General features: G+C 38.2%; 1 protein-coding gene across 2 annotated transcripts in view; it reads left to right on the top strand.

Moving 5' to 3' along the window:
- Positions 1-24,242, top strand: part of SEMA3C (sema domain, immunoglobulin domain (Ig), short basic domain, secreted, (semaphorin) 3C) — a 124,970-nt gene that overhangs the window by 93,122 nt on the left and 7,606 nt on the right. For both annotated transcript variants that reach the window (XM_009328358.1, XM_009328359.1), the window contains 6 exons: positions 82-151; positions 2,890-3,034; positions 7,917-8,139; positions 17,769-17,857; positions 20,033-20,074; positions 21,333-21,490. In XM_009328358.1, the coding sequence (XP_009326633.1) occupies positions 82-151; positions 2,890-3,034; positions 7,917-8,139; positions 17,769-17,857; positions 20,033-20,074; positions 21,333-21,490 (727 nt within the window). The remainder of the gene's footprint in view (positions 1-81; positions 152-2,889; positions 3,035-7,916; positions 8,140-17,768; positions 17,858-20,032; positions 20,075-21,332; positions 21,491-24,242) is intronic.

The following is a 24,242-nucleotide window of genomic DNA, read 5'->3' as shown; positions in this document are numbered from 1 at the left end:
AAAAAGTCATAAATTAAACCAGAAAATAAAGTTTTTATTAATATTGAAAATGTTTTTTCTTTTTCCTTTTCTTTCTTACAGAGGATGTGTTTCTTTTAGAGACAGATAACCCCAGAACAACGCTTGTGTATGGAATTTTTACAACATCAAGGTAAATGGGGAGATTTGAAAAAAATCACCTTCCTGAACTGCCCAATTTTCTATATGAAAACTAAAAGCGATGGTTTGTCGTCAAGGCTGTTCCGTGCAATTTTGTACATCTCCTGTGGCCATCATTTGCAAGCAGGAGTAACAGTCTCAGTATCATTACTGTTGGTATCCATGTTAGAGCTATGCTGCTTGGGGCACACTGCTCCCTGACATACTGTCAGCTGGCACTGGGAAAACATTTCTGTGGAGGGCCACTTGCTACTGTTCAGCAGCGGAAAGCTAAACGACTTCAATGCAGTGAACTCATGTGGCATCTGAGAGCACTTAACGCCTCCTGAAGGACATCCAGCACCCTGAAGGATCAAACTGGGAATTCTTACACGAATTCATACAAATAATTTCCAGTCTCTCAGCTGGCAGATGATCACACAGATGGCAAATAACCCATGTCAGCTTCAGCTGGCTACAAAAAGACAAGCTTACATGGCATTTGATCACCTCCTTGCAGCCTTAAGCTCCCTGTTGTCAGTCAGTAGTATTCACTTACTGTACAGTTTAGAAAGCATTCAGAGGGCTCCCAAGGGCAGTGGAAGTACTACATATGGCTTACTATGCTGAAACTCTCCACAAAGATAGACCGACAGGTGGACCAACAGATTCTGCCATCTTTATCTTCATTTTTTCACTTTTCTCTTGCCCTCATCACAGAGCGCTAGTATACAGAGTAGAAATAGTTACTGCTTACTGATTTCTGATATGCTATCCTGTATTATTTAGCTGTTATTACTTAACTTCAAAGAGGTTTTTTGCTTATTTTTTTATTTCATTTAATTTATTTGATCAAATTAGCAAATTCTTTGATGGCAATTAATGGCAATTTCTAGTAAAAAAATCCTTGCATGAAAAAATATTTTTTCCTGATACACTTTTCTGTCTTTTTTCATGTGGTCCAGGGATCTGCTTTCTCAAATGTGTGAACCAGCCAGGAAAACATGATTTTATGATATTTAATTGGGAAAAAAAGAATCCCATAACTTGTAGACATCTGGTGCTGTCTACATTTTATGATTCCTACAGCACAAAAAGAGAAAATGCTGAGATTATGTTTAGCAGTAAAACCACACTTACGATTAGGTTGTGGATGCAACATGCCTGAACTGGAAACACTTTTACCTAATTCTCCTGGTATTCCTGCAGTGGAAATGAGATTTGAATCACAGGACCATATAAGGTGACAACAAAGAGAAAACGCCACTTTTTCCTGGCTCTCAAGCTGTTTTCTCTCGCTACTGAAGTTTTTACACTCATGCATTTCTGTTATCATGAACCACATGGTCTATGCTTTCTTTCCCTTTGTTTGACTATAGATTGGATCTGTTACCTAGTTAAATACAGCAATCATAATGATTTTTACTCCTTAGAAGTTCCTTTATCTTCACCTCTGTAGACTTCCAACTCATAACAGTAGCAAGAGAGAAACATCCTACCAAATAATAACTACTAGTACTTTTATTTAAGCCATACAGAAGGAAACCAAGTAATATTGAAGCAAACTATTTTGGTGGCATAATCTGCTGTAAATCTAACATAAACCATCTGGAAAGATTAAATACATTTCTTAAAACCTATTAAATTTCCACAAATACCGTAATCCATTTAAAAGGTTTGTCCTGCTAATCCATATATAGCTGAGAGCTATGTGGATTGCACTTTCCTTGTTTAGACACTATGTGTAATGTATTCAGTTTTTTTCTGGAATTTGTTTTTTCTTTTTCAGTTGAAAACAGAGGGTTACTTGGATTATCTTCATCCTACAGTTAACATCAGGCAGATTTCAGACTGTCTGGAGTTTCCATTTTGTTAAGATATATATCCCAAACCTTAAATGTATTGAGAGAAAAAAAAAAGGAGTTAATTCACTCCAATCAGCCTTAGCATCACTCTGGAAATTATTCCACTAGTGCCCTCCATCATCACGGTGTGATGGAGGCCATTCAGGGCTTGTGCTGGCTGAGGAGACATCTGAGACCATTGCTGAACCCAGAGCAGTGGAAAAACATGCCCTTCTCATAGATGACCCCCTGGGTTCTCCTCAGGAAGCATCAAACTTCAACCCTTTTGAAGGGGTCTTTGTAAGACCAGTTTTGTGGGTGGATTTGAGGACTGTATAGGAGTAATTCCTTTACAGCCACAACCTGTCCCCATTTTGCTTAGAAAAGCTGGCAACTGATTGTAATAATCTAACCAATTGTAAATGCACTGGATGTTTTGATTAATATTTTAGCCATGTATTTTAGGAGGCTCATGGAGGTCTTGTGGTTAATACACTGGTAGGGAGTTCTGGAAACCTGTGCTGAGCTTGGCAGTACAAAGTTTATAAAACTCTTGTCTCACTGAAGTCAGCAATATTTTTGCCATTGATTTAACTGGGGCCAGATTACATTTCTTTTATATTCAACATTAGGAAACTTTCTTATTCTACCAGTAGGGTAGTACCTTCCTCCCTCTTTTTTCAGTTCACTGTCCAAAAAGGTGCTAGGTCTTAAGGAGTAATGGATTATATTGGGAAGCTAAATTAGTTGATTTTAAATGTATTAAATCCATGCTATATAGAAGCATTAAATTGTATTAAATATATTCTTTTAGAGGTATCTTTCATTATTGGACCATGCAAAATGATGGAAAAGCTATACAAAAGTTGGTAGATTACAATACTAACTTGTTCCTACTGTCTTCCAGCTCCATATTTAAAGGCTCAGCCGTGTGTGTGTATCATCTATCTGACATCCAGACCGTGTTCAATGGGCCATTTGCACACAAGGAGGGCCCAAACCACCAGCTGATTCCATATCAGGGCAGAATTCCGTACCCGCGACCTGGCACCGTAAGTACAAAGATGTTTATGCAGGCTTGCCAATTACTTGTCTTTGTTTAATACATAAATAAATATTATTTAATCCAGGATAATGGACTGTATGTGACTATGGCATTTAGTTACAGTTCAGAACAATTTTATTTGCTTCTCAGCTTGCCATACAAATCATGTAGTATCTGGAAATCTAGAGAATTAAAAGTTGTGCAAAATGTTAATCGCTCTTGCTCTTTCTGCTCAAAAGGTGGTAAGAATTATTTCATTAGGTGGCAGACATATTGTTTACATGTACATTTACATTTTGTGTGTATGTTTGAGCAAAAGATAGCTAAATAAATAAGTGTACAAAGACAGCGTTGTGAGTGTGTTCTACAGTCTGGATCCAAATGTCTGTAAGACTGTCTTCAGTCTGTATGGATTTTCTGTAGTTCTCTGAAGTTTTGCAGCTCTATTGGGATTCCTGGGAGATGTAGTAGGAGAACAAGGCTTCCGGGACTTGTCATTTGATTAGGTCTAATACCCTGTCAGGTACTGAATCTTAGATGAGACACCTAGATATAGATGAGTTTTCATGCCCATCAGTTCATAGTAGTCCTCCTTGTTAAGAATGCTTTTTGTATGCCTTGAAAATTTTTCAAGACTTTCTTTCCCTGTATCAAGGGTAGTAATAATCTTCCAATAAATTCTGTACACTGTTAGAGCTAGCTCTGTTTCCAAGTTTTACAAAAATGTCCCATGAAAGATTTTAAACAGAATTGGGTTTTTTTTCACCTTTATGGTGTATAAAAATTGCTGTTGATGCAGTTTTGTCTATTTCTTTATTTACTTATTTGCATTATTCTTAATTCAGATTTAGCAGAAGTACAAAGTCTAATATTTCCAGCTTTAATGAAGAATATATGAACTTTCTCTAGAATCTTCTCTGATTCCATATTTGCTAAATGAAGTGTGGTAGTGTGGACTTCCGTTGACTCCTATGAATTCTTGTTACAATTTCTTGAGTATCAGAATTAAATGTTATGCACAGAATCATAAATCATCTCTCAATGATGTAGTTATAATTTTTTTTAGGTGAACACTTTGTTGCTTTTCCATTTATCACAGGAAATTAAATTTTATTTTAATTTTGCAAGTCACTGCAAGAACCTTTAACCATATCACTGTTTCATTCATATTCGTCTTTGTGCTGTAGATCTTGCTCTTTCTCTTTCTTTCTCTCTTGTACCCTAATGCACAGATACATGGAACAGCTCTCCCTGTTCACACAATTCTTCATGACATTTTAGTGCAGTTATTGCTGGCTGTAAGCTTTAGGACTTCATGTTCCCAGATCTCTAGAACTAGCTAATCAATACCTGATATTCCACTAAGGTCTAATGCTAGCATTATTCTTTCTTTGCAATTAATTCATACAGCTCTAATCTCATTAGTTCACTGAGGCTTTAAGCTTAAACTTTACAAAAAAAGAACATAAATGGCCCATTTAAACAGGAAGTTTCACGCTCTTATGATTAGTCACATTTCAGAGTTTCTTGCTGCTTCAAAATACTGTATTTGTATGTGTTTTCCCAACCACTGCCATGTTATTCTTGGTTCGCCTCATGGAGGCTTGTGAGGTATTCCAGATGGGCCTAAAGAAACTGGGCAGCACAATGGAAAGGGAAAAAGACAATTCAGATTTGGATTTAACATGGTGACAGAAATTATCTACATTTTTCAGATGTGCCGATGAGCTCTGAATTTGAAGATAAATTCTTAGATCATAGCTCACACAAAAAACAAAGCCAAAAAAGATGCTTTTAAGATGATCATTGCTGGTTTTCTGATCACTGGCTTTTCTGTTCTTCCTCACAACTCAGCCACAACACAGTATCTTAAAGGGGTATTTTTTAAGCTGGGACTTGTTTGGCTTAGCTTTTATTTTACTGCCAAAAAGTTCCACTTTTAAATGCATGCCACAAACACTATTTTTCACTTATTTCAAAGCATCTGTAAAAATCAGGACATGGGGATTTTTTTGCTGCTCAGAATTTGTGTTCAAAGGGTTAACTTTGAATAGCCACGCTTGCAGACTGTGGGGCACGAGGCTCTTTCCTCTGGAACATAGTTTTTTTGCAACTTCTGGGATGCTGGACTAGACAGGGATGCCTTTTTATAACACATGGAAAATCCTACTTTATAGTTGCCTAAAGAGATATTCATACTAAACCTCTGGACAGAAATGAATGTTAATTGTGTCGCAGTATATTGGATAAACAATGAAAAGGCTTTGGTATAGCTTCAGTAGGATTAAATAAAGCAATACGTCCATTTGGCCGTAATCAACTCCACAGTGTTTGGCTGCCCTTCACTAAATACCAATGGTTTCTTATTTCTCCACAAGCAAAACTTACTTATGGAAAAAGAAAGGAAAAAAAAATTACATAATTGGCATCTTGCTACTAAATTTAGTGATGTTTGAGGATAGTTTCCATTTTTCAGAGTTTACAGAAATAGTTTTTGTACCTACATCTTGGGGAATATGCTGTAAATTAAAGAATTCTGTTTCTCTCTGCAATCTAACTGCATGGTGATCAACTGTGAACATAATTATCGTGTAGCCAAGTCCTTGAATGAGGTGTGAAGGATACACATTCAATCCCTCCAGGAAAAGGAGAGCTTATAGGGTTCTTCAGTAACATCTTTTGCTTGTCATTGGTTTATACAGGGGATAGCAAAAGAATTAATTGATTAAAGATGTTTGTTAAGGCTTTGCTCAGAACAACAATATAATGTAAGTTTTTAGGGTCATACTGGGGTGAACCATAGCACAGATGTTTTTGCAGGAAGTCACAGACAAAGGTCTTATGATCTCCAAGTCAAGAATGGAAGGATAGAAAGTATCAGAGAAAGTCTTCTTTTAACTGAGCTGTGCAGGACAGGAAAGTTTAATTTGAACTGCTCGTGAAACAGAATCCCTCTGGAGAGGAACTGGGGTCTGGCAGATCAGTACCAAGTAGAATAATCTTGCTAATAGCCTACAAATTTATGAAGACAGTTCTTTTTTCAGCATTTGTTGCTAATCTTAGCAGATAGCTCCATACATTTCCTGGAAGACTGTGGATGGAAGTGCCACAGAGGGAAGAAGTAGAGCAAACAAGATAATCAGAATTCAATTTTGTGAGGGCTTAGAGGGCTAGAGTGTAGTGCCATTTCTAATGAGAACCAAACCAAGACCCTCATGATAAATAAGAGTCCAGAAGAATCAATTGTCAAGGATGTCAGATGGGAAAAGAGACCCATATCTGAGCTGAGTTCTGGTTCTTCTTCCTGAAGGTAACTGATGCCAGAGCAGTTTCTTTTAAAGAATTCCTACCAGAGCTGTTCTACTTTGTATAAATAATTGAATCCTAATTGAGCCAGAAGATGATTCTAAAGCCTGGGATTAGGCTTCAGTCCCCTCTCTACTTTGTTCCTGGTATTGCCCAATGAATAGTTTATTATGTGCACAAGATGGAACAGCTTTTAGCAGTGACCGTAGAACGGGCACTCCTGCCTGGTGGTTAGAGGGATCCCCTGGGGGGTGAAGACCCAGATTGTAACGTTTGCTCACATCAGGTATGTAGGACACATGACTCAGATATCCCCAGCGAGTTTCCTAGGCTCTCAGAGTATGATTCATTTTATGTAATTTTAGCCATCTAAAAGCAGGTCATCTAGTCTGAATTACTGACTACAGAGGAAACCTAGATGGCTAACTAAGAATAAATGCCTGACTTTGAGACAGTAGAAGTCAGGTGAGGTAAATCTCTCCCTAAGCTACCAGCTATTTTTGTGTCTGTGGTTTTGACCAGAAATTCCATCCTAGATGTAAGAATGGTCCTCATCAAAATAAACAAGTTTCCATGAAATGCTTCGTATTGAACAAATCAACATTTTCCAACTGGAAAAATATTGTGTTGAAGTATTTCTGAATAGCTCCAACACTCCGAGGGGAGTTTCACAGCTCAGAAATGTGGTAAGGGGTAAAATGAAAGCTCAGGGGCAGCAATGAGAAATGCAGTAACAGTGACTGAAAAAAAAGTAATGTAAATTAACATAGGTACATCCAGAACGTTGTACCAGTTACTGACATAGCTCCTGATTTCTTCCCACAGTCTTCTTTTAGTTTCAGTCTCAGTAAACACTTGAGATTTCTAAGATTGCTTTTATTTCCTCATGAGGTCCAGAATGCCTCAGGGCTCATTATTTGCATGGTTCTTCATTACATGTAAAGAAGCATCCAGAGTATTCATGGACCTCTGTTATTTCTCGGGCATAGGGGAAAGTGTAGACAAGATCTTGTGAATGGTCAATTTACATTCTCAGATGTAAATGAGTTGTCATGGGACCCCCTCATCAACTCCATATTATTGTTTTTTCATATGAAGATGAGTCACAGGCCCTTTCGCCATCTCATAATCAACGTGATGACTAGAGGCATATTGATATTGACCAAATTACAGTTAATAGCAAATTTTACCTTTTGCCTTTGTACTAAATCTATAACAAACTAGCTGTGAAAGTTTGGTGTCTTCCCATAGCAATCGCTTGGATTTTTTTTTTTTTTTTCAACAGGCAGTTTGGAAGCATAAAGAATTTGAAAATAGGTCCAGAAGTATGGATCTTTGCCATCAAGCTGGCTTTTGAAAGTGCAAAAATACATTTGTGTTTGCTTTATCTGAATTTATAGGAGTTCAAAGCATAGCTATTCAAGCACTTCATTCCCGTTACTGGAACATAATTACTTTCAGTGAGAGTCTGAAGTGCTTGTTTGGAAACTTACTTTGTCAACTATCTATCAATATTTGTAAATGACTTGGAGATGAAAACTCTCTGAAAGATTGTTAAGCATTGCTGTGCATGTTTCTTACAGTGTCCAGGAGGAGCCTTCACACCTAATATGCGGACAACCAAAGAGTTTCCAGATGATGTTGTGACCTTCATCAGGAATCACCCTTTGATGTTTAATCCCATTTACCCAATACACAAGAGGCCATTGATCATCCGGATAGGAGCCGACTACAAGTATACAAAGATTGCTGTGGATCGAGTGAATGCTGCTGATGGAAGATACCACGTCTTGTTTCTTGGAACAGGTAAGACAAGCTTAGCAACAGTCATTTTCCTCCTCTGCATTATAATTTGTAATCAACTCCAATCTGTACAATTTATAGCTTTCAGAAATGTTTGTTTAAACATATTTGCTACCTACAAAAATGTGTATAGAAATCCATGTTATGCTCTTTTTACTTTCTGTGCATTTTTGTTTCCTATAGACATTAATTATGTGCAAGAGATACAATGTATTGATATGAATTTTGAGACAGAAATCAACACTAGTGTATGTCGTATTTGATCTAAATTGCAATAATTCTCTTGAATATGGTTCGTCTGCAACTTGATTCCACATTAGAATTTGATGCTAACATGAGTAAAAATGCCAAAATTTGGCTTTGTATTATTTTGTATACTCTCATCATCATTATTTAATATATGCTGTGTAAGCTACTTCTGAAGAAAAACACAATCTGATCAGGACGTTACAAAGGCAGAAATAACAACTCCACAAAAAAGTAAAAATATGGAAGTATTTAGCAGAGAAAAAGAAACAAATTGTTGGAGTCCTAGCAATAATGGACATAGAGAATTTGATCCAAGTATTCTAAAATAATTTCTGTCTAATATAACCGACATTTTGTTTTTAGCTACATCAAATTTGAATCTGGTGTTATGCTTCTGAAGTCTGCAGGGAACAGGTCAAGTGATTCTTGTACTGATCAATTTTGATTTTTTAAAATATTCAGATATGAATCACACTCTTCTGATTCAAGCAGACAAGTGGAGTGGTACTCTGGCTAGACTCTAGGACTCATTCACATCTGAAACTCCTGCTGGCTTAACAGGGCATTATAGATTGATAGGCACAAAGGCTAATCTTTTTTACTACAGATGGTTTCAAGTAGAACAAAGGGAGAGAACTCCAGGAGAACAAATATATCTCTGATCGTCAGAAAATAATTACAGACATGTCTTGCATTGCTTTTATGGTTCACATATTATTGGGGTCCTGGTTGTTTTCTGCTTGTAGAATAACTGTCTGCCAGCAAACTCATATGGGGCTGGGAATAACCATCCTGTTATAATAGATTTAGGAAGCTGGTGCTAAAAAGTCTCACAAGCATGTCAGACTTCTATAGGGGCAGGATTAAAAGGATCTCTCGTCACTCTTAGAAAAACCTCCCCAACTATCAAAATCAGCAGGGCGCCCTTGTGCCGAAGGAGGCCAGCTGCATACTGTGCTGTATTAGCAGAAGTGTATCCAGCCAGCAGGTTGCTGGAATGGATTCTACCCCTGTATTCAGCTCCTGTCGGGAGTACCATGCCCAGTTGTGGGCTCCCCAGTGCAAGGAAAACATTGACCTAATGGAACAAGATCAGCTGAGGGGCTGTAGCATGTGATGTATAAGAGGCTGAGAGAATTAAGTTTATTCAGAGAAAGCTAAGGTGAGACCTTATTGCTGTTGACAACTATCTAATGGGAGGGTGCAACTATCTAATGGGAAAAAAAAACAGATCTGGACTCTTCTCAAGGTGCTCGGTGTCAGGGTGAGAGGCAATGGACACAAGTTGCAATGCAGGACATTGGAATTAGATATAGAGGAAAAGGTTTTCACCGTCAGCGTGATCAAACATTGGAACAAGGGCCCAGAGAGGTTGTGAATTCTCCATCCTCAGAGACTCAGAGGATTCAAAACCCAACATGACATGGCCCCAAGCAACCTGCTCTAATTGGACCTGCTTTGAGTGGGGGATTGGACTAGATGACTTCTAGAGACCCCTCCCAACCTACAGGGTTCTGCAGTTCAATGAAAGGAAATAGGAAAACTAAAACACCTCAGTCATGTTCTTGTGTCAAACCCTTACCAGGTCACCATCTACTGTACTGTGAATGCTTAGTATACTATAAGGCATAGTCAAGGTAGAAGAAACTCCGGGTAATGAATTACATTAGGAATTTCATCAGTTTTTGATCTGGGTATTTTTGTTTTCTTGGTTGGCAGTTGATAAATGAGTTTTAAGGTGTTCTTGAAGATCTCTTTGATCCTACTTGCAGTCACTGGAAACTACCAAATTAAGCTAATTCGGACAGGGCTTTCTTCTTGAGGTATTTTTTTCCCCCTCCCTAACATGTAACCACATTTTCTTTTTAGTTTAATTAATGCAGCTACAGTTCTTGACTTTGGGACCCTTTACGGTCATTTTCTTCCTTTCCTACAGAAGTAAAGAGTCTTTGTACACTACTGTAGAAATATCAGCAGTGTTAAGAGATATTGTCCCTACTACTGTTATACAACTCCACAAGAACTCTTAGTAATCGAGAAGGTTTGGTTTTCTGTTAGCTTTATTCCTTTCCAAATCACTATGTTTAGCCAGAGTAATAGCTTGGTAGGCTAGTACAGAACTTTCAAATTAAAATTTTATGCATTTATTATATAGTGGCGCCATTGTTTTAAAATGCTCTATAAACATCTAATGTTAATTGGAGGAAAATTCTACTAAAAATTAGTGGAAAAGATAAGAGCTATCAATTTCCAACCAATATAGGATTCTTAATGTAACAGTGATAGTTAATACTGGAAATGTATTGAAAATTTGAAATGTGCATGAAAATGCACAATATTGATATTTAGCATTTCCATAATTCTGCAAGAGATACAGTTCATTTCATTTTATACTTTGATTAGCTTCTGACTGTTTTCAGGTGATAAGTGTGGCCTCACGCAAACACCTGTGATTCACTGAAAACATTAACATGCCTCAGCTTGTTCTTATGTTCTGTTAATCCTCTTCTGTGTATCAGCACAGGGTCCATTATGGGGCAAAGACATAAGCTGCAGCTCTTGATATTTTATATTCATTGCTTTATCTTCTGCATTACACTGGAGATGAGGATCATTGTCTGCTTTCTAGTTACTTGGAGGGGAGGCATTATCCTTCCTGAGTAGGGTACAGGACATTAATAGCTTCCAAGGTCTTCCTCAGAAGAAATTGGTGCAATGTTAAGTTACTGCATTTCTCAGCCCTTTTAAATAAAAGTGATCAAGTTTCAGCCACTGAGAGGAGAAATTTGTTTTCTTTATTCTCTGCTTTCTGTGAGACTCAGGAGGATTTGATAGAGATATTAACTGTCAAATGTCAAAAGGAATGCCTAGGGGATTTGCTTTGGTGTCAGTTCATCCCGGCAAAAGCAAAAACCACATTGTATAGGAGAATTTCGTGTGATAATTTCCTTGGGAGCCTGGAGCCCCACAGCCGGAGACAATGGGACTTGACACCTGGTGACAATTACACTCAGCTTGGATGATGAGTTACTGCTGCTGAACTGAGATGTAGCCAGCCATGTCTGTCACTGTCAGTGACCTGTCTCATGCTTGAAATTGGAGTGTTTTATGTCTTGCCAGATGCAGAGCACACAAAATGTTTAGCTTTTCCTCTCTTCCTCCTCTATAGCCTCAGTAATAAATCAGTTCCTGAATGCAAGTGAAGAATAACAGAAGCGTAAAGCTCCAAGAACCCCAGTGGTTTTGATCATGTGGCATGGGAGGGTATAGGCAGCTGTGTCGTTTTTTCACATTAATGTGAACTAAATGTAGTGTTTCTTTTGCACTCCCAGACAAAAGTGCTGAGCTCACAGGGGCTGCTGGTCCATGCCCAGGGTTCATACATTGCTTTTCTCCCTCGCTTGCCTACATAGCTAACAAAATAAATCCGAGGGACAGACATTGTTCTCGCAGCATTCCACCTGCTTTTGAAATGATAACGATCTCCTATTTTCCTATGCTTTTCAACCTGAAGACTTCCAAAGCACTTAACAAAACTTGCTAGTCCACCCAAAGGGAACTCTTCAGCCCCCCTCTGAAATGAGCTGATTTAGAGTAAGGAGCAAGTCTTTAATGGTAGAGAGCAGTGCTACAAGAGAAGAGTGCTGTATACTTTGTCTTCCCAAACAGAAACCCAAGGGATAATTTACTTGGATATAATGTAATCACTCATTTGCATATTTGACAAGGGCGATGCTGATGATACTTTTTCCCTATGCGATAAGTGATAACATACTCAGTTCAGGCCTTTAGGGTTAGAGTTCTGCTTCAATTATCCCATTTCTGTGGTAGGCCAGGACTCAGTTCTGAAGTTTTTGATTCACCCTGGAGTTTTACTGTGATTACTTTATTCATTTCAGTTATATCTAAAGAACCCGAGCTTTCAACATTTTCTGTTTATCCTTTGGTAGATTGTTTTCCATCTGAGTTTTAAGAACAGCAATAAAACAGCATGAGAACATTTTCCTGAGATTAATATTTATTTTTTAAGCTTGCAGTACGAAAGCCTTTGGTCAAAGTACACGCAGATTGCACAACCATAAGATTATGCATGGGTTTTTTTATTGCTCTTGGTGTTATGAAAATATTTAAATGTCTGGGTCAAACTTGTGTACATTAAACAGACATGGGCACCAATAGGATTTTTTTCAGCTCCTTCCTATCAAGATAGGATATATTTTTGTGTAAAGAGATCTAGCTTACTGTCATGAAAAGGCACTTCAAACTTTAGTGTGGCTTATTCAGATGATTAATGTGGGCCACATGAGTCTGATGTGGCATAAGGTTGATCGATGTTTTTTATTATCTTTTCTTTTCTGATGCAACACTTGTTTTCAAAGTCTGGATGCAGTAAGTGCCTTCAGAGCATAAGGTTGTAATACTCGTTTTCATGGTGTTACATGATGGCTGTCTTTTTGGAAAACTAACCCTTGCTGACAACAGTAGCCTCCAGTAACGCAATAGCCAAAATCATGTAATGAGCTACAGATTCTAATGGAGAAAGATAATCTGGTCAGAAGAGCAAACTTGCCTCCCACAGACTCGCTGGCTGCAGCTTCGTGTCTGTGAGCTTGGGAAGATGATGTTGCACAACAGTGGCACAACAGGCGGCAGACAGTTTCCTTCTTCCTCTTGGTCATACTGCCTGAGTCATTCAAAACCTTTCGTTGACTGACTCATCCAATGCTTTTTCACAGCCTTTTAAGAAATATGTAAGTTAAGAGGGCATTCCTCCACCTGTTTTATTTTCCCTGTTCAGTTTTTGTTCAAACAAGATCACAGTGTGTCCCAGAAGATTGACCGAGCTGGGGCTCTGTGAAAGTTTTGCCCTCAAGTGTGAGCTCATTAGACATTTGTATCTGCATTTTTGTTCTTTGATGTGGCTTGAAATGACTTTACAAAGTTTCAAAGCAATGAGCTAGAAAAAGATTACACTCATTTGACAGATGAGTGAACTAAAGCACAAAGAAGTTAGGTGGCTGTGGTGGGAGCCCTAACTTACAGCAGACACCTAAGGACAGCAGAAAGCGTGGGGACCTGGCTCTCAGCCTTCACTGCTAACCTGCCACCATCTCAGGTGCTCTGCTGAGCCTGAACATTTTCTCAAACAGAGAGATTTTAAGCATTCTGCAAACTCTTTGCTTTCTTTTTTCTTTGTAATGTTATTTGCTTGCATCAGGTTCAACTCAGGTTAGAGACCAAAAATAATTAAGCTGCCATCAGGCTGAGAGGTAAAACACGGAGAAAAGTTTTCAGAGGGTCTCCAGCAATGTCAGACAGATCAGGGAGGGGAATTACTGCAGGAGGCCTCTCTGTGAATCTCCTGGCAGGGTAGCAGTTGGTGTCCATTGCAGTCATTTTTTTATGATGTGGAAAAGTCAGGGTTTTTTATTTGTTGTTCAATTTGTGCATGTGATGTGGCTCAGGGGTGGATTGGTCTTGACTCTCTTTGAGGCTCACAGTACTGATAACTGCAGTGCTCACTTAGGGCTGGGGAAAGAAAAGCTAGTAGAAATTCAGAGAATGAGATTTAAACTCAGACCTGCAGATTCAACTTCTGGAATACAGATTCCAGCCAAACACCTGTGTGTTTTTCATTGCTGTTCATTAAGCTTTGCCTTTTCCATTGCCCATGGTCAGCCGGACCAGGAATTAGTGTAATCAGGCATAGTCCAACTGGTATCAATGAAACTTACCTGATTAATACCAGACAGAATCATGCCCTGTGTTTCAAGGAAGGTGCTTTTATTATTGTTGTTGTTGTTGTTGTTATTATTTTGTCTCTCTTTCTTCCTTCCTTGGACCATTTATTGGACTGCCTTCCTTCTCCATTTTATTTCCCACTCTGCATACTCTCTACACTTTTTAGCCTGCAGGATGTTAGCACTTTCCTCCCTTGCTGTTCCCTCTTTCTCCATCCTTTCAGAGGGAACACAATCTCAGTAACATTGTCTTCCATGTCAAGCTGAGAGACTGCAGTTGTTCATGCAGGTTTGAAACAGAAAAGCAGTCATTATGAGTCGCCCTTGTCCTCTTGCTGTCAGCTTGAGGGAGATTCCTTCTCGCTTGTCCGTCTGCCCTCGACTCACAGGCTGCTGGGCTGATGCAAGGCTGCAAACAGTGAAAAGTCAGGGAAGTGGTGAGCATAAATCTGCCTCTTCACTTCACACATTCTAGTGGTGGATTGATATTCTGGAGACACAATAGCTTTTTTCATGACTATGTGAAATTATAACAGTGTAGAACTGTTTGCAAGTGGATTTCTGGAAGTAACAAGTAAACGGTGATGGAAACCATCCTGTTCACTTTTATGATTTTTACAGAATTAGCTTATAATTTCATATGTTGACCTAAACATGAAAAAATTTGACTTATACTTGTTTAATGATCTCTTTTGCATGGCTTACAACACAAAAGATTATGTGTTATGAAATACACTGGGAAACAGCTCAGGCACTGCTACTTTGCATATACCTCCTGCAGTGCACTGTGCTGCATCCTTTCCACCTTCCTTCTGACCCAGGGAATTTAGTTTGCTGCCTTGCCATTAAAGGAAATAAGCAAAACTCAGATGTATTATAAGCTTTCTGACATGAATATATGTAAGTGCTAGATTTGTCAGCTACTGTGCTTATAGTGGAGACATCAGTACTACTGAGAAAGGAATAAGACATGATTTCTGAGCACAAATGTTTGTGTTTCATTTATTAAGGAACAAGCTGAGAAACAGTAGAAAAACTATCTTTAGAAGGGGTGGAAGTCTATAGCCTACAAGCCATGTATTGTTGGGATTATGTACATATATATGTACAGACTATCGGAATTCCTTGCTTTAAGTGGTTTCATTTAATGAATAGCTTTTTATTGCCTACTTTCCCTAACATGAATATTTATTTTAAATGTTGTATTAAGTTTACTAATTCCTTTAAAACAATGGAACATTCCTTTCTCCAACGATCTGTCCCTCATGGTACAATACTGAGTCAAAGCGAATGGTAAAATATTGAGTCAAAGGGAATGAATACCAAGGTAAACAGTCCTTAACTCTGTGTATTTTGCTGCGGTGTGACAAAAAGGTAGATAGGAACCCAGTTTTAAAATAGGAAAGTTTATTAGGACACAAGGGCTTGGTGTCAGGCTTTTATCCTGTGCCAATGCCCAGGATAAAATCTCCCCTCAGGTTCTGATTTCAGTTTGAGGCAATGTTTGAGGACCAAAGACAATTTAGGAATTTTAAATGTGTGGCATGTGCTAATGGATCATTGAAATAAACCGGTTCTTCAGAGGCTCAGCAGCCTCACATTCCTTTGCAGGTAAGGTCACTGTCAACAGGCTTAGTGCCCTGTATCTCAGGGTTACAGGTAGTTGACACTTTGCAGGCAGCTGAAAAAAACCACAAAAGGCTGCAACTCCTTCCTGCACTTCTGATAAAGTATTTTCTATGGTATAGTTTAATGTTAGAGAGAGGACATTGATAAAAGGATGCAAAGAAGCAGAGGTAGACTGGGCTTAAGCTGTGTGTATTTGTGAGTGGGTTATTCCCTTCAGTAGGAGCAGAAATACACACACGCACATGCACACACACATGCTTCTCCTTAGCTCCGACGAGGGATGCATCTGCAGCAGTTTAAAGCTTCAGTGGGTCCTGGCAGTTAGTAAATCTCTCTCAGGTTCTCATAGCTTTGCTAATACTGGCACCCAGTCTAGACCACAGCTGTGCTATCACAAGATTTAGTTTCAGTAAAGTTTCTTCGGAAGGAACTGGTTTATCATGCCATTGTATAATGAGAATAAATGTTCTCCATAGAAAATTCTCATGAAAAATTCATGCCTAACGTGCCCTGAGCATGTACAATTGATAGCTACACATTTTTAAGTCTTGTCAGTTTTCAATTTCTCTTTTCCTTTTTTTTTTCTAAATGACAAAATACTGCAGTGTGCTCTCTGTGTGTGGTCAGGTCATTACATATCAATATTCTGGCTTTAAACATTAATTTTTTAAATAAAATATATTATTATTTGCTGGCTTCCTCCAGGGAAATAAGAAGATGTAAATTATTTACTGTAACCAACTTGCCCTGCAGCTCCAGCTATGGAATTTAGTCACTGACCTTAAAAGCAAAAGCAAAATTGCCCTTTTTTAGTTTACGTTGTCTACATCATGAATTGCCAAACAGGAAGCTGAGATTTCCTTTCTTTGGACACAAATTCATTAAAATACATGTAGATACTTACCTATATTATGCTATACAAATGTTTTACTAACCACACAAGTCGAGATTGCTTGTAAAACTTTTGAAGTCCAAACAGAATCTATACCATGTGGTCTCATTCCTCAGAATCAATTTTGAGCAAATAAATTTATTCTACTCAGACTAATTTCCAGGCCTTTCAGGCAAGAGGAATTCTATGTGCTGTGCTTTTTCCAAGTAAAAATGCTTGTCCGTGTGATTCTCCTCTCCCACAGTCTGCCTTTTCTGCTGAAATACTTCAGTGGCTGTCTCAGCCTTTAAGAGCCTTCCCAGATGGACCCCTCCATCTCATCTATTCTTTCGACATAACAAATTTGGAAAACTGATCACAAATATCCCTTTGGTCTCACTCGTCACATCTACCCTGCAAAAACACCGCCATTGCCCCATCCTTCTTACTTGTTACTCCTTTGATCTGAGTGGATTTGGGAGGCTTGGAACTGTGTTTTGAGAGGGCAGACATGATAGAGTAGCTACAATATCTTCACCTTGCTTCTCCTTCTTTCCTTATGGACCAAAATATTGACTCCTACCAATATGTAATGGACTTGATTATTGTTTGACTTTCCTGGAAAAAAAAGCTTTCATCTTACTTTGTTTAGGTGTAGATAGAGTTATTCTTTGGAAAGTTTACCATTCATATAATCAGTTGTCATGATGTTTTATTAATGAATATGAATATATATTAAATTCTGCAGTAGCTCCCTTTTACCTGTTTATATTGCTGTGTTTTTACTTTAAGATCATTAGGATAGATACTGCCTCTGTCTGTGCGTCTGTACAGCAACTAGTACAGAAGATACTGATTTTGATTGGTCTTTTTGGGTAGAATGGTAACAGTAATGGTAGCAACACCAATTTTACCATACTTCTTCATGTTCATATACGAGAATAATACTATATATAGTATTCCTATATAAGGAGTCATCTCATGGTTCTTTCTCAACCCAAACCCTTGAAATTACTGAACATTTCTTACCTTTCTCTATGTCATAGTTGCTTTGATGGTTTCTTTTCATAATTGATAATGGTTCATCTGCTTTTTTCTTTCTTTCTCTGTCACATGGTCTCACTTTTTCTCATCTTTTCCAGATCAAGGAACCGTACAAAAAGTTGTTGTCTTACCCACCAATTTCTCTGCAAGTGGAGAACTCATTTTAGAAGAGCTGGAGGTTTTTCAGGTTTGGCTTGCTCCCACTTTTACTCTTCCAATGTGTATGTTCACACAAACACTTTGTTCTAAGAGACTTTGTCAAGGGCAACTGTGACTTGATAAAAGATCAAGTAAATGTGCATACTGTCAGCTTGATACCCACCCAAAGAGGAATATAAAATGTCCACTGTTACGAAGGCTGTAGCTAGCTTAAGTCCTTTTTTTCCCCTATATTTAAGTTGCCTATTTTTTATTTTGTTATACTGGCTAGAAGGATTTTGATAATCACACTTTTACGAGGTCGTGTTATAGTGGCTGCCAGAAGGCAACTTTTGTCATGGGCATCACGTATTGAGACTGTCGCTATTTACCGATGGAATCTAAGACTTTTGTACTTCTTTGATTATCTGATAATCTTCCTGATTCTGAGCTGCAGAATGCAAGCAAACTAGTGTTGTTTTTGCTTAACTCCAGTTCTTCAAAGCCACATGCCTCTGGAGTCAAGAAAGCTACAAGCTTAACATAACATAAGCTGAAAAGAAACACAAACAACTACAGGGAGAAATAAGGGAATAGCCCCTGTCAATCACTATGGCATGTAGCAGCTTATAATAACCTAAAGAAAATGTTCACCCTCATGTTGAAAAACTCCTTTGAAATTTTTGAATGGGCTATTCTTTAAAACAGGTAGTCTTGGGGCAAATGGTAGTATGCATCTATAAACTTAGTTAAGGGTTTTGTCATGGGCTTTTCTCTATTTCGTTCAGAGGATACAAAAGATTCAAGCTTTTTTATCGAGACAGGCAGCATTAACGATTCCTTTAAGAAAAGGAATACACTCTGTGTTAACCCTCATAAAGGCATAATTAGCCTTCCTAGGCTTTTGTTGAAGACTTCCCTTTAAAAAAGATCTGTGTGAGTAATATTACCTAAAGAGGACCCTTCACCCAAGTATTACTAATTCCATTTACTGAAAGGTAAATTAATACAGCAAGCAGATAGGTGGGCTGAGAGGAATCCTGACCCTAAACCTAATTTCTGGGCCTCTCTGCGCAGACTTTTTTATCCTGAACCCTCAAAATCATGATATCGTAACCTCTGCCATTGCAATCTGTGCGGGCAGCATGGCAGTATTTTGATGAGTCTCTCCAAGACAGCGCGAATGAGATCACTGGCTGTGTGCTAGTAAGTATCGAGAGTAAGCAAAGCACCAACTCCTTTGCAGAGTATAAGCAAGGAAAGGAGAATGTGGCATCAGATCCAATGTTGCATTTAACCTTGAGTCTCCAGACTCATGAAATACTGCAGCAGCTCTAAACTCCTTCAAACCTTTGCCAATTCACATGATTCGCAGCCAGATTTCCTAGTCCTGGCCTCCTTGCTCTGCTTGTAGTCCACTGCAATTAATCCTGGCCCACCGTTGTGGCTTTCCTTTGTGACTGAGAAAATGCTAAATCTTCAAAAAATGCTGAACATTTTTATTACCATCAATTTTATCATTTGTTTGGATGAGAATAATTAATTGCTTCACTTGCTTAAGGCAATGAATGTGATAATTCCCTTTCCAGCTCTTTAAGATTTGGTTTGGACACAGACAATAATAGACTGCAGTAATGACACACAGTAGTACAGAGTACTGTCTCTGGGAAAGAAACATTTAATAACACACATGCCATTTTTAATATTCTAGTCATTGATAATCTGAAAGTATATGTTGGATGGTAACCAAACTGTATGCACTTTACATAATGTGTAGGAGAAATATGACATATTCTTATCTGGATCATGTGGTAAATATGCGTGAGCTATCGTATGATTTTTCTTTATTATCATCGTCCAAGAACAAACATTGTTTCTTATTATAAAGTGAGAGTAATGGCTTCAAAACACATTGCTTCTAGATTGCTGAGGTAACACAGATGCAGGTTAATTAGAAGTGTGCAAAAACTTGTTGATGCACATGAGTAATAATAATGCAGTTGAGTTTAGCCAATACATTTAGTGAGACATTATTTGTATTTATGTCATTTGTTAGTTCTGAAAATAGCAAAAAATTAGTAGGAGTGAGTGATGCCTTTCCAAGATATGAAAAGTTATAGTTTTCTTAGATATGACTTAGGTTTTGTTTAATTTTAAATTTTAATGTCGAGACAGTATTAACAAGAGAGTCCTTGTAAATGTGGTTTGGAATTTTGTCTTTCAGAGTAATTCTCCTATAACAACAATGAAGATTTCATCTAAAAAGGTAAAGAAAAGTGGAATGCTTACTTAGTGCTTATTAACTGAGAAATAAATTGACTTAAAGATGTTAGAATACCAATTGTTGTGCAGCATACTAAATATAGGCAGATTTTCCATAATGAATATGGAAAAACTTGACTGAAGTTTGCATGAGCTGTTTATGTGCCCCAGAGCCACTAAGATAAAACAATTTCTAATCATTATGTATCACTTCTAATTCACTGAAAGTGTAAATTTTTTTGTTGTTTTGTTTGACAAGTAAGGGAAAAAAAAGCACTAAAAGAGGAAATTTTCCCTCCTCTTTTTTTCTGTAAAAGTCCTAAATAGAAATTTTCCCTTGGAAGTCTAGTCAATGCAAAAAGGCAGTGTTGGGGTTGTTGGGTCCATGGTGCAATTGTGCGTGTTTGTGTATTAGTAATAACGATGGTAGTAAGAGTGATGAAAACAGCTGAGAGGATTTCTGCTGAAATGTTAAACACCCAAACTAAAAATATGTATTCCATGATTTTACAAGCAACATGTTGCTCAATATTTTACAAAACTACTAATAAGTAAACATTATTCACTAAATTGAATTCTTTTAGTTTTATGACAAAAAGATCAGGGGAGTTTCAAGGTTTTTATTCAATATTAATTTCTATTTTAAGAATAATTGATTAATTGTTTCTGAGTAAAACAGTCATTTTAGCCCAGATTTTGGTGATGACCTATTCACTTTGAACTTTTTTTGCAAAAGGTCTCATTCATTATAAAAGTTCTGTTGGCTTATTTTTCCAGGTATATAAGGCTATCAGAATCTGGCCCTAAGCCTCGACATAATCTCTAGGTTTTATTTCTTGGAAATCTATGCTCTGAAGAATCCAACTAGGAACTCTGCATAATATTTATTAAAGTGACTATATGCAGAGAAAATACTTAGTTCAAAGGCTTGAGCCAATAATCCTCACTGAATAAGAACAAAGTTCTCAAATCTGAACAATATTAACTCAGCCTGTCTGCCCCAGAACAGAACAATGACACTTAATGTCCAAAAAACATTAAAAATCCCCAGTGTTTCTAAGTGTTTTCTAACAGGAACGTGGAAATATTATAGGCCTGTTCGCCTGGGAGATTTCTGTTATCTTGGCTTTATATATATTAGTGGCTCCCCTCTTGGCCTTGAGTTAATTCCAAAATTAATTGAAAGGTTTTTAGGTGTGTTAGCTGAGTCTCGGGTGAAGCTCCTCCACATCTGAAATAAATCTTTCCATTTCCTTCTACAGCAACAGTTGTACGTGAGCTCAGACGAAGGGGTCACCCAGGTATCCTTGCATCGCTGCCACATCTACGGGACAGCCTGCGCTGACTGCTGCCTAGCCCGAGATCCGTACTGCGCCTGGGATGGCAGCTCCTGCTCCAGGTTTTATCCTACAGGGAAAAGGTGAGGGTATTAAGCAGCCCAGTGAAGTCTGCAAGGAAAGAAGGCTGCTGTTCTGCTATGTAGCCTGGGGTGTTGTAATGTGATGGAGAAGTGGGATGTCATTCCTTTCAGCAGCATGTACGAACAATACCTCCGTAGCTATTGTGCTTGGCATTGTTCATCACCTAGGAGTGTATGCTGCAAGAGCGTATGATAAAGAGCTTGCCTTTTCATATTTAAAGTAATGGACCGAAAAAAAGAAAAAAAACCCATTCCTTATCATGAATATTAATCCTTCTCTCTCATGCACACAAAATCAGTGAAATGTTTGTTCCCTTTGTTTAAATTCAGTTGCTCACTATGGATGTAATTATGATAGCCCTAAATACAGCAAAATGTCTCTCGGGCTGTCTGAGGAATAAAGTCTTTTTTTTTGTTGTTCCTCATTTACTCCTAAGTGAGAAGAATTATTTCCAGGGAAATTTTAGGCAAATGTGATTTCCGTGTAATGCCTGCAGATTTGGGGTTTTTGACATGAGATTTATTAAAGCAGACAGGGAAAGCAATTACTCTTTAATTTACAACAGAGCTAATAGTCCATCTCATAATTCTTATGCAAAACAGGAGCCTCTTTCCTCCTCCCAAGGGAAACATTTAATAGCAGGAGGCTGTAGTGAGCTCCTGTATTGCTAAGATTTCACTTCATATACAAACAAAGCTACAGAATACACAATGAGGTACTGCAGAGGAGACAAACCTTTCAGATGTACGCCAGAGTTTTACCCGCTATGTGCTACTGTCCTCAGTCCCTGCACCTGAGTTGCAGATGCAGAAGACCAGATACAGTTAATGGGCTTCACTCCTTTACCTACATGGAAGGAGATGGTAGACAGAAACAGACAAAGCTTGGCTCTGCTCCAGTGACTCAACGAGCTGATGGCAATGTCATCCCCTGAGATTAAAGACAATTACTTTCGTTATTGCAGTTTTCTTGATTCATTTCTTATTTCAGACTAAAAGGTAAAGCCCAACCTGGCCAGGCAGCAATTGGTAAAGTACCTGGGGTTTTCACTGCTTTCACTCAGCATATTCAGCCTCCAGCCTGCAAACTGGTTGTTTTCTTCTGTGGAACAAAGGTCAGAAGATGGGGGGAGGAAAGAAAAGAAAAATCACCAAGTCTCAGGCCACCTAACCCCTACCTAACACAGTTGCTGAAAGATATAATGAGCAGTCAGGTATACCCAGTCTGTGCAGTTTCCAGTGGATTCTTTGCCATCCCCATTATATACACCCAGGGTTATTTCCACTGGGGCTTGCTTTCATGCTGACATTTTGTTTGCAATTTGCTTTTTATGTCAAAGCAAAATAAACACCTAAAACTGTATGGAAAAAAATCTGTTTTTCATATGTAAAGGAAATGAGTTGTCCCTTTATCTAACGAGAGAGATTATGGAGAAAACATTGGTAATTGGAGCCAAATCCCATAGTCTAGACAGTAGTATCTGCTGGACACATTTGCTTATTTGCTTCTTTTGACACTTCTGTCTCCCATGGCTTACTGTGGTTCCTCATCCAACATTGATTTACCTCAAAACACCTGACAGTATTATTTTTATTTTCTAAACACCACCTTCTCAACCTTTTTTTTATAAATATCAAACTGTAAGTTTACATTCTCAGAACTCCTAAATGCAAGCGGCATGCCATTTCTGACAGTGTGGAACAGCTCACGGTAGCACAGGAATCCTGAAATTCATTCAGAAATTCTTCATTGTCTCCTTTGACTCACATAAATAGTTCACAAAGGTTAAGAACCCAAGACATAAGATGAAGTATTTTTGATGGTAAACATCAAAAAAATACTTGGAATGTCAGAAATTACTCCTTTGAAACATCTCCTTTCAAATGTTTCCTTTTAAAACAATGCAGTGAAGGATCAGGTGACATGGGATTATAAACACTGTCTCTGGGTGTTTGTGCAGTACCTGGCCACAGAGGCATCACCCTTCACTCAGCGGTACTGGAGCTCCAGGGGCTTTTTATGGTTTCTGATCTCACAAAATCATTAGTGCATAGTTCAGAATACAGCTGTTACATATCCCAGCAGCATCCATTTGCAACAGTCTATCACCAATATATTTTTTGTTGAACTTGATAAATATTGAACTAACTTACAGAATATTCAGCAAATAAAATACTATATCTTAAGAACAAAAAATTCAGGTACCAGATTTTCATGCACTGAATTCTGTGAGCTATAACCTCCTAGCCGAGGAGGACTGAAATGCCAGTATTCCCAATCCCAGTAAGTTCCCTAGTTAGTTTGCTACAGAATCGTGATTTTGCATCTGTCATCCAAATAATGTAACAAAGTCTTATTTAGAAGTATTCTGAGACTTGGTGAGTTTGATTAACTTCTGGAAAAAGTCACATACAAGTAGAGGACAGAACTGAATCTTAGCTCTCCACCGTTCTGGGTGAATACTTGCCATGGTTTAACCTCAGCTGGCAACTGAGCATGACACAGCTGCTCGCTCACTCCCCCCCCACTCCCAGTGGGATGGAGGAGAGAATCAGAAGAGTAGAAGTGAGAAAACTCATGGGTTGAGATAAGAACAGTTTAATAATTGAAATAAAATAAAATAATAATAATAATAATAATAGTAATAATAATAAGAAGAATATACAAAGCAAGTGACGCACAATGCAATTGCTCACCACCCACCCACCGATGCCCAGCCAGTCCCCGAGCAGCCACCCCCCCGCCCAGCTT

This window comes from Pygoscelis adeliae, unplaced genomic scaffold (assembly GCF_000699105.1).
Source record: "Pygoscelis adeliae isolate BGI_AS28 unplaced genomic scaffold, ASM69910v1 Scaffold267, whole genome shotgun sequence".
NCBI lineage: Eukaryota > Metazoa > Chordata > Aves > Sphenisciformes > Spheniscidae > Pygoscelis > Pygoscelis adeliae.
This window is presented reverse-complemented; position numbering and strand designations above follow the sequence as displayed.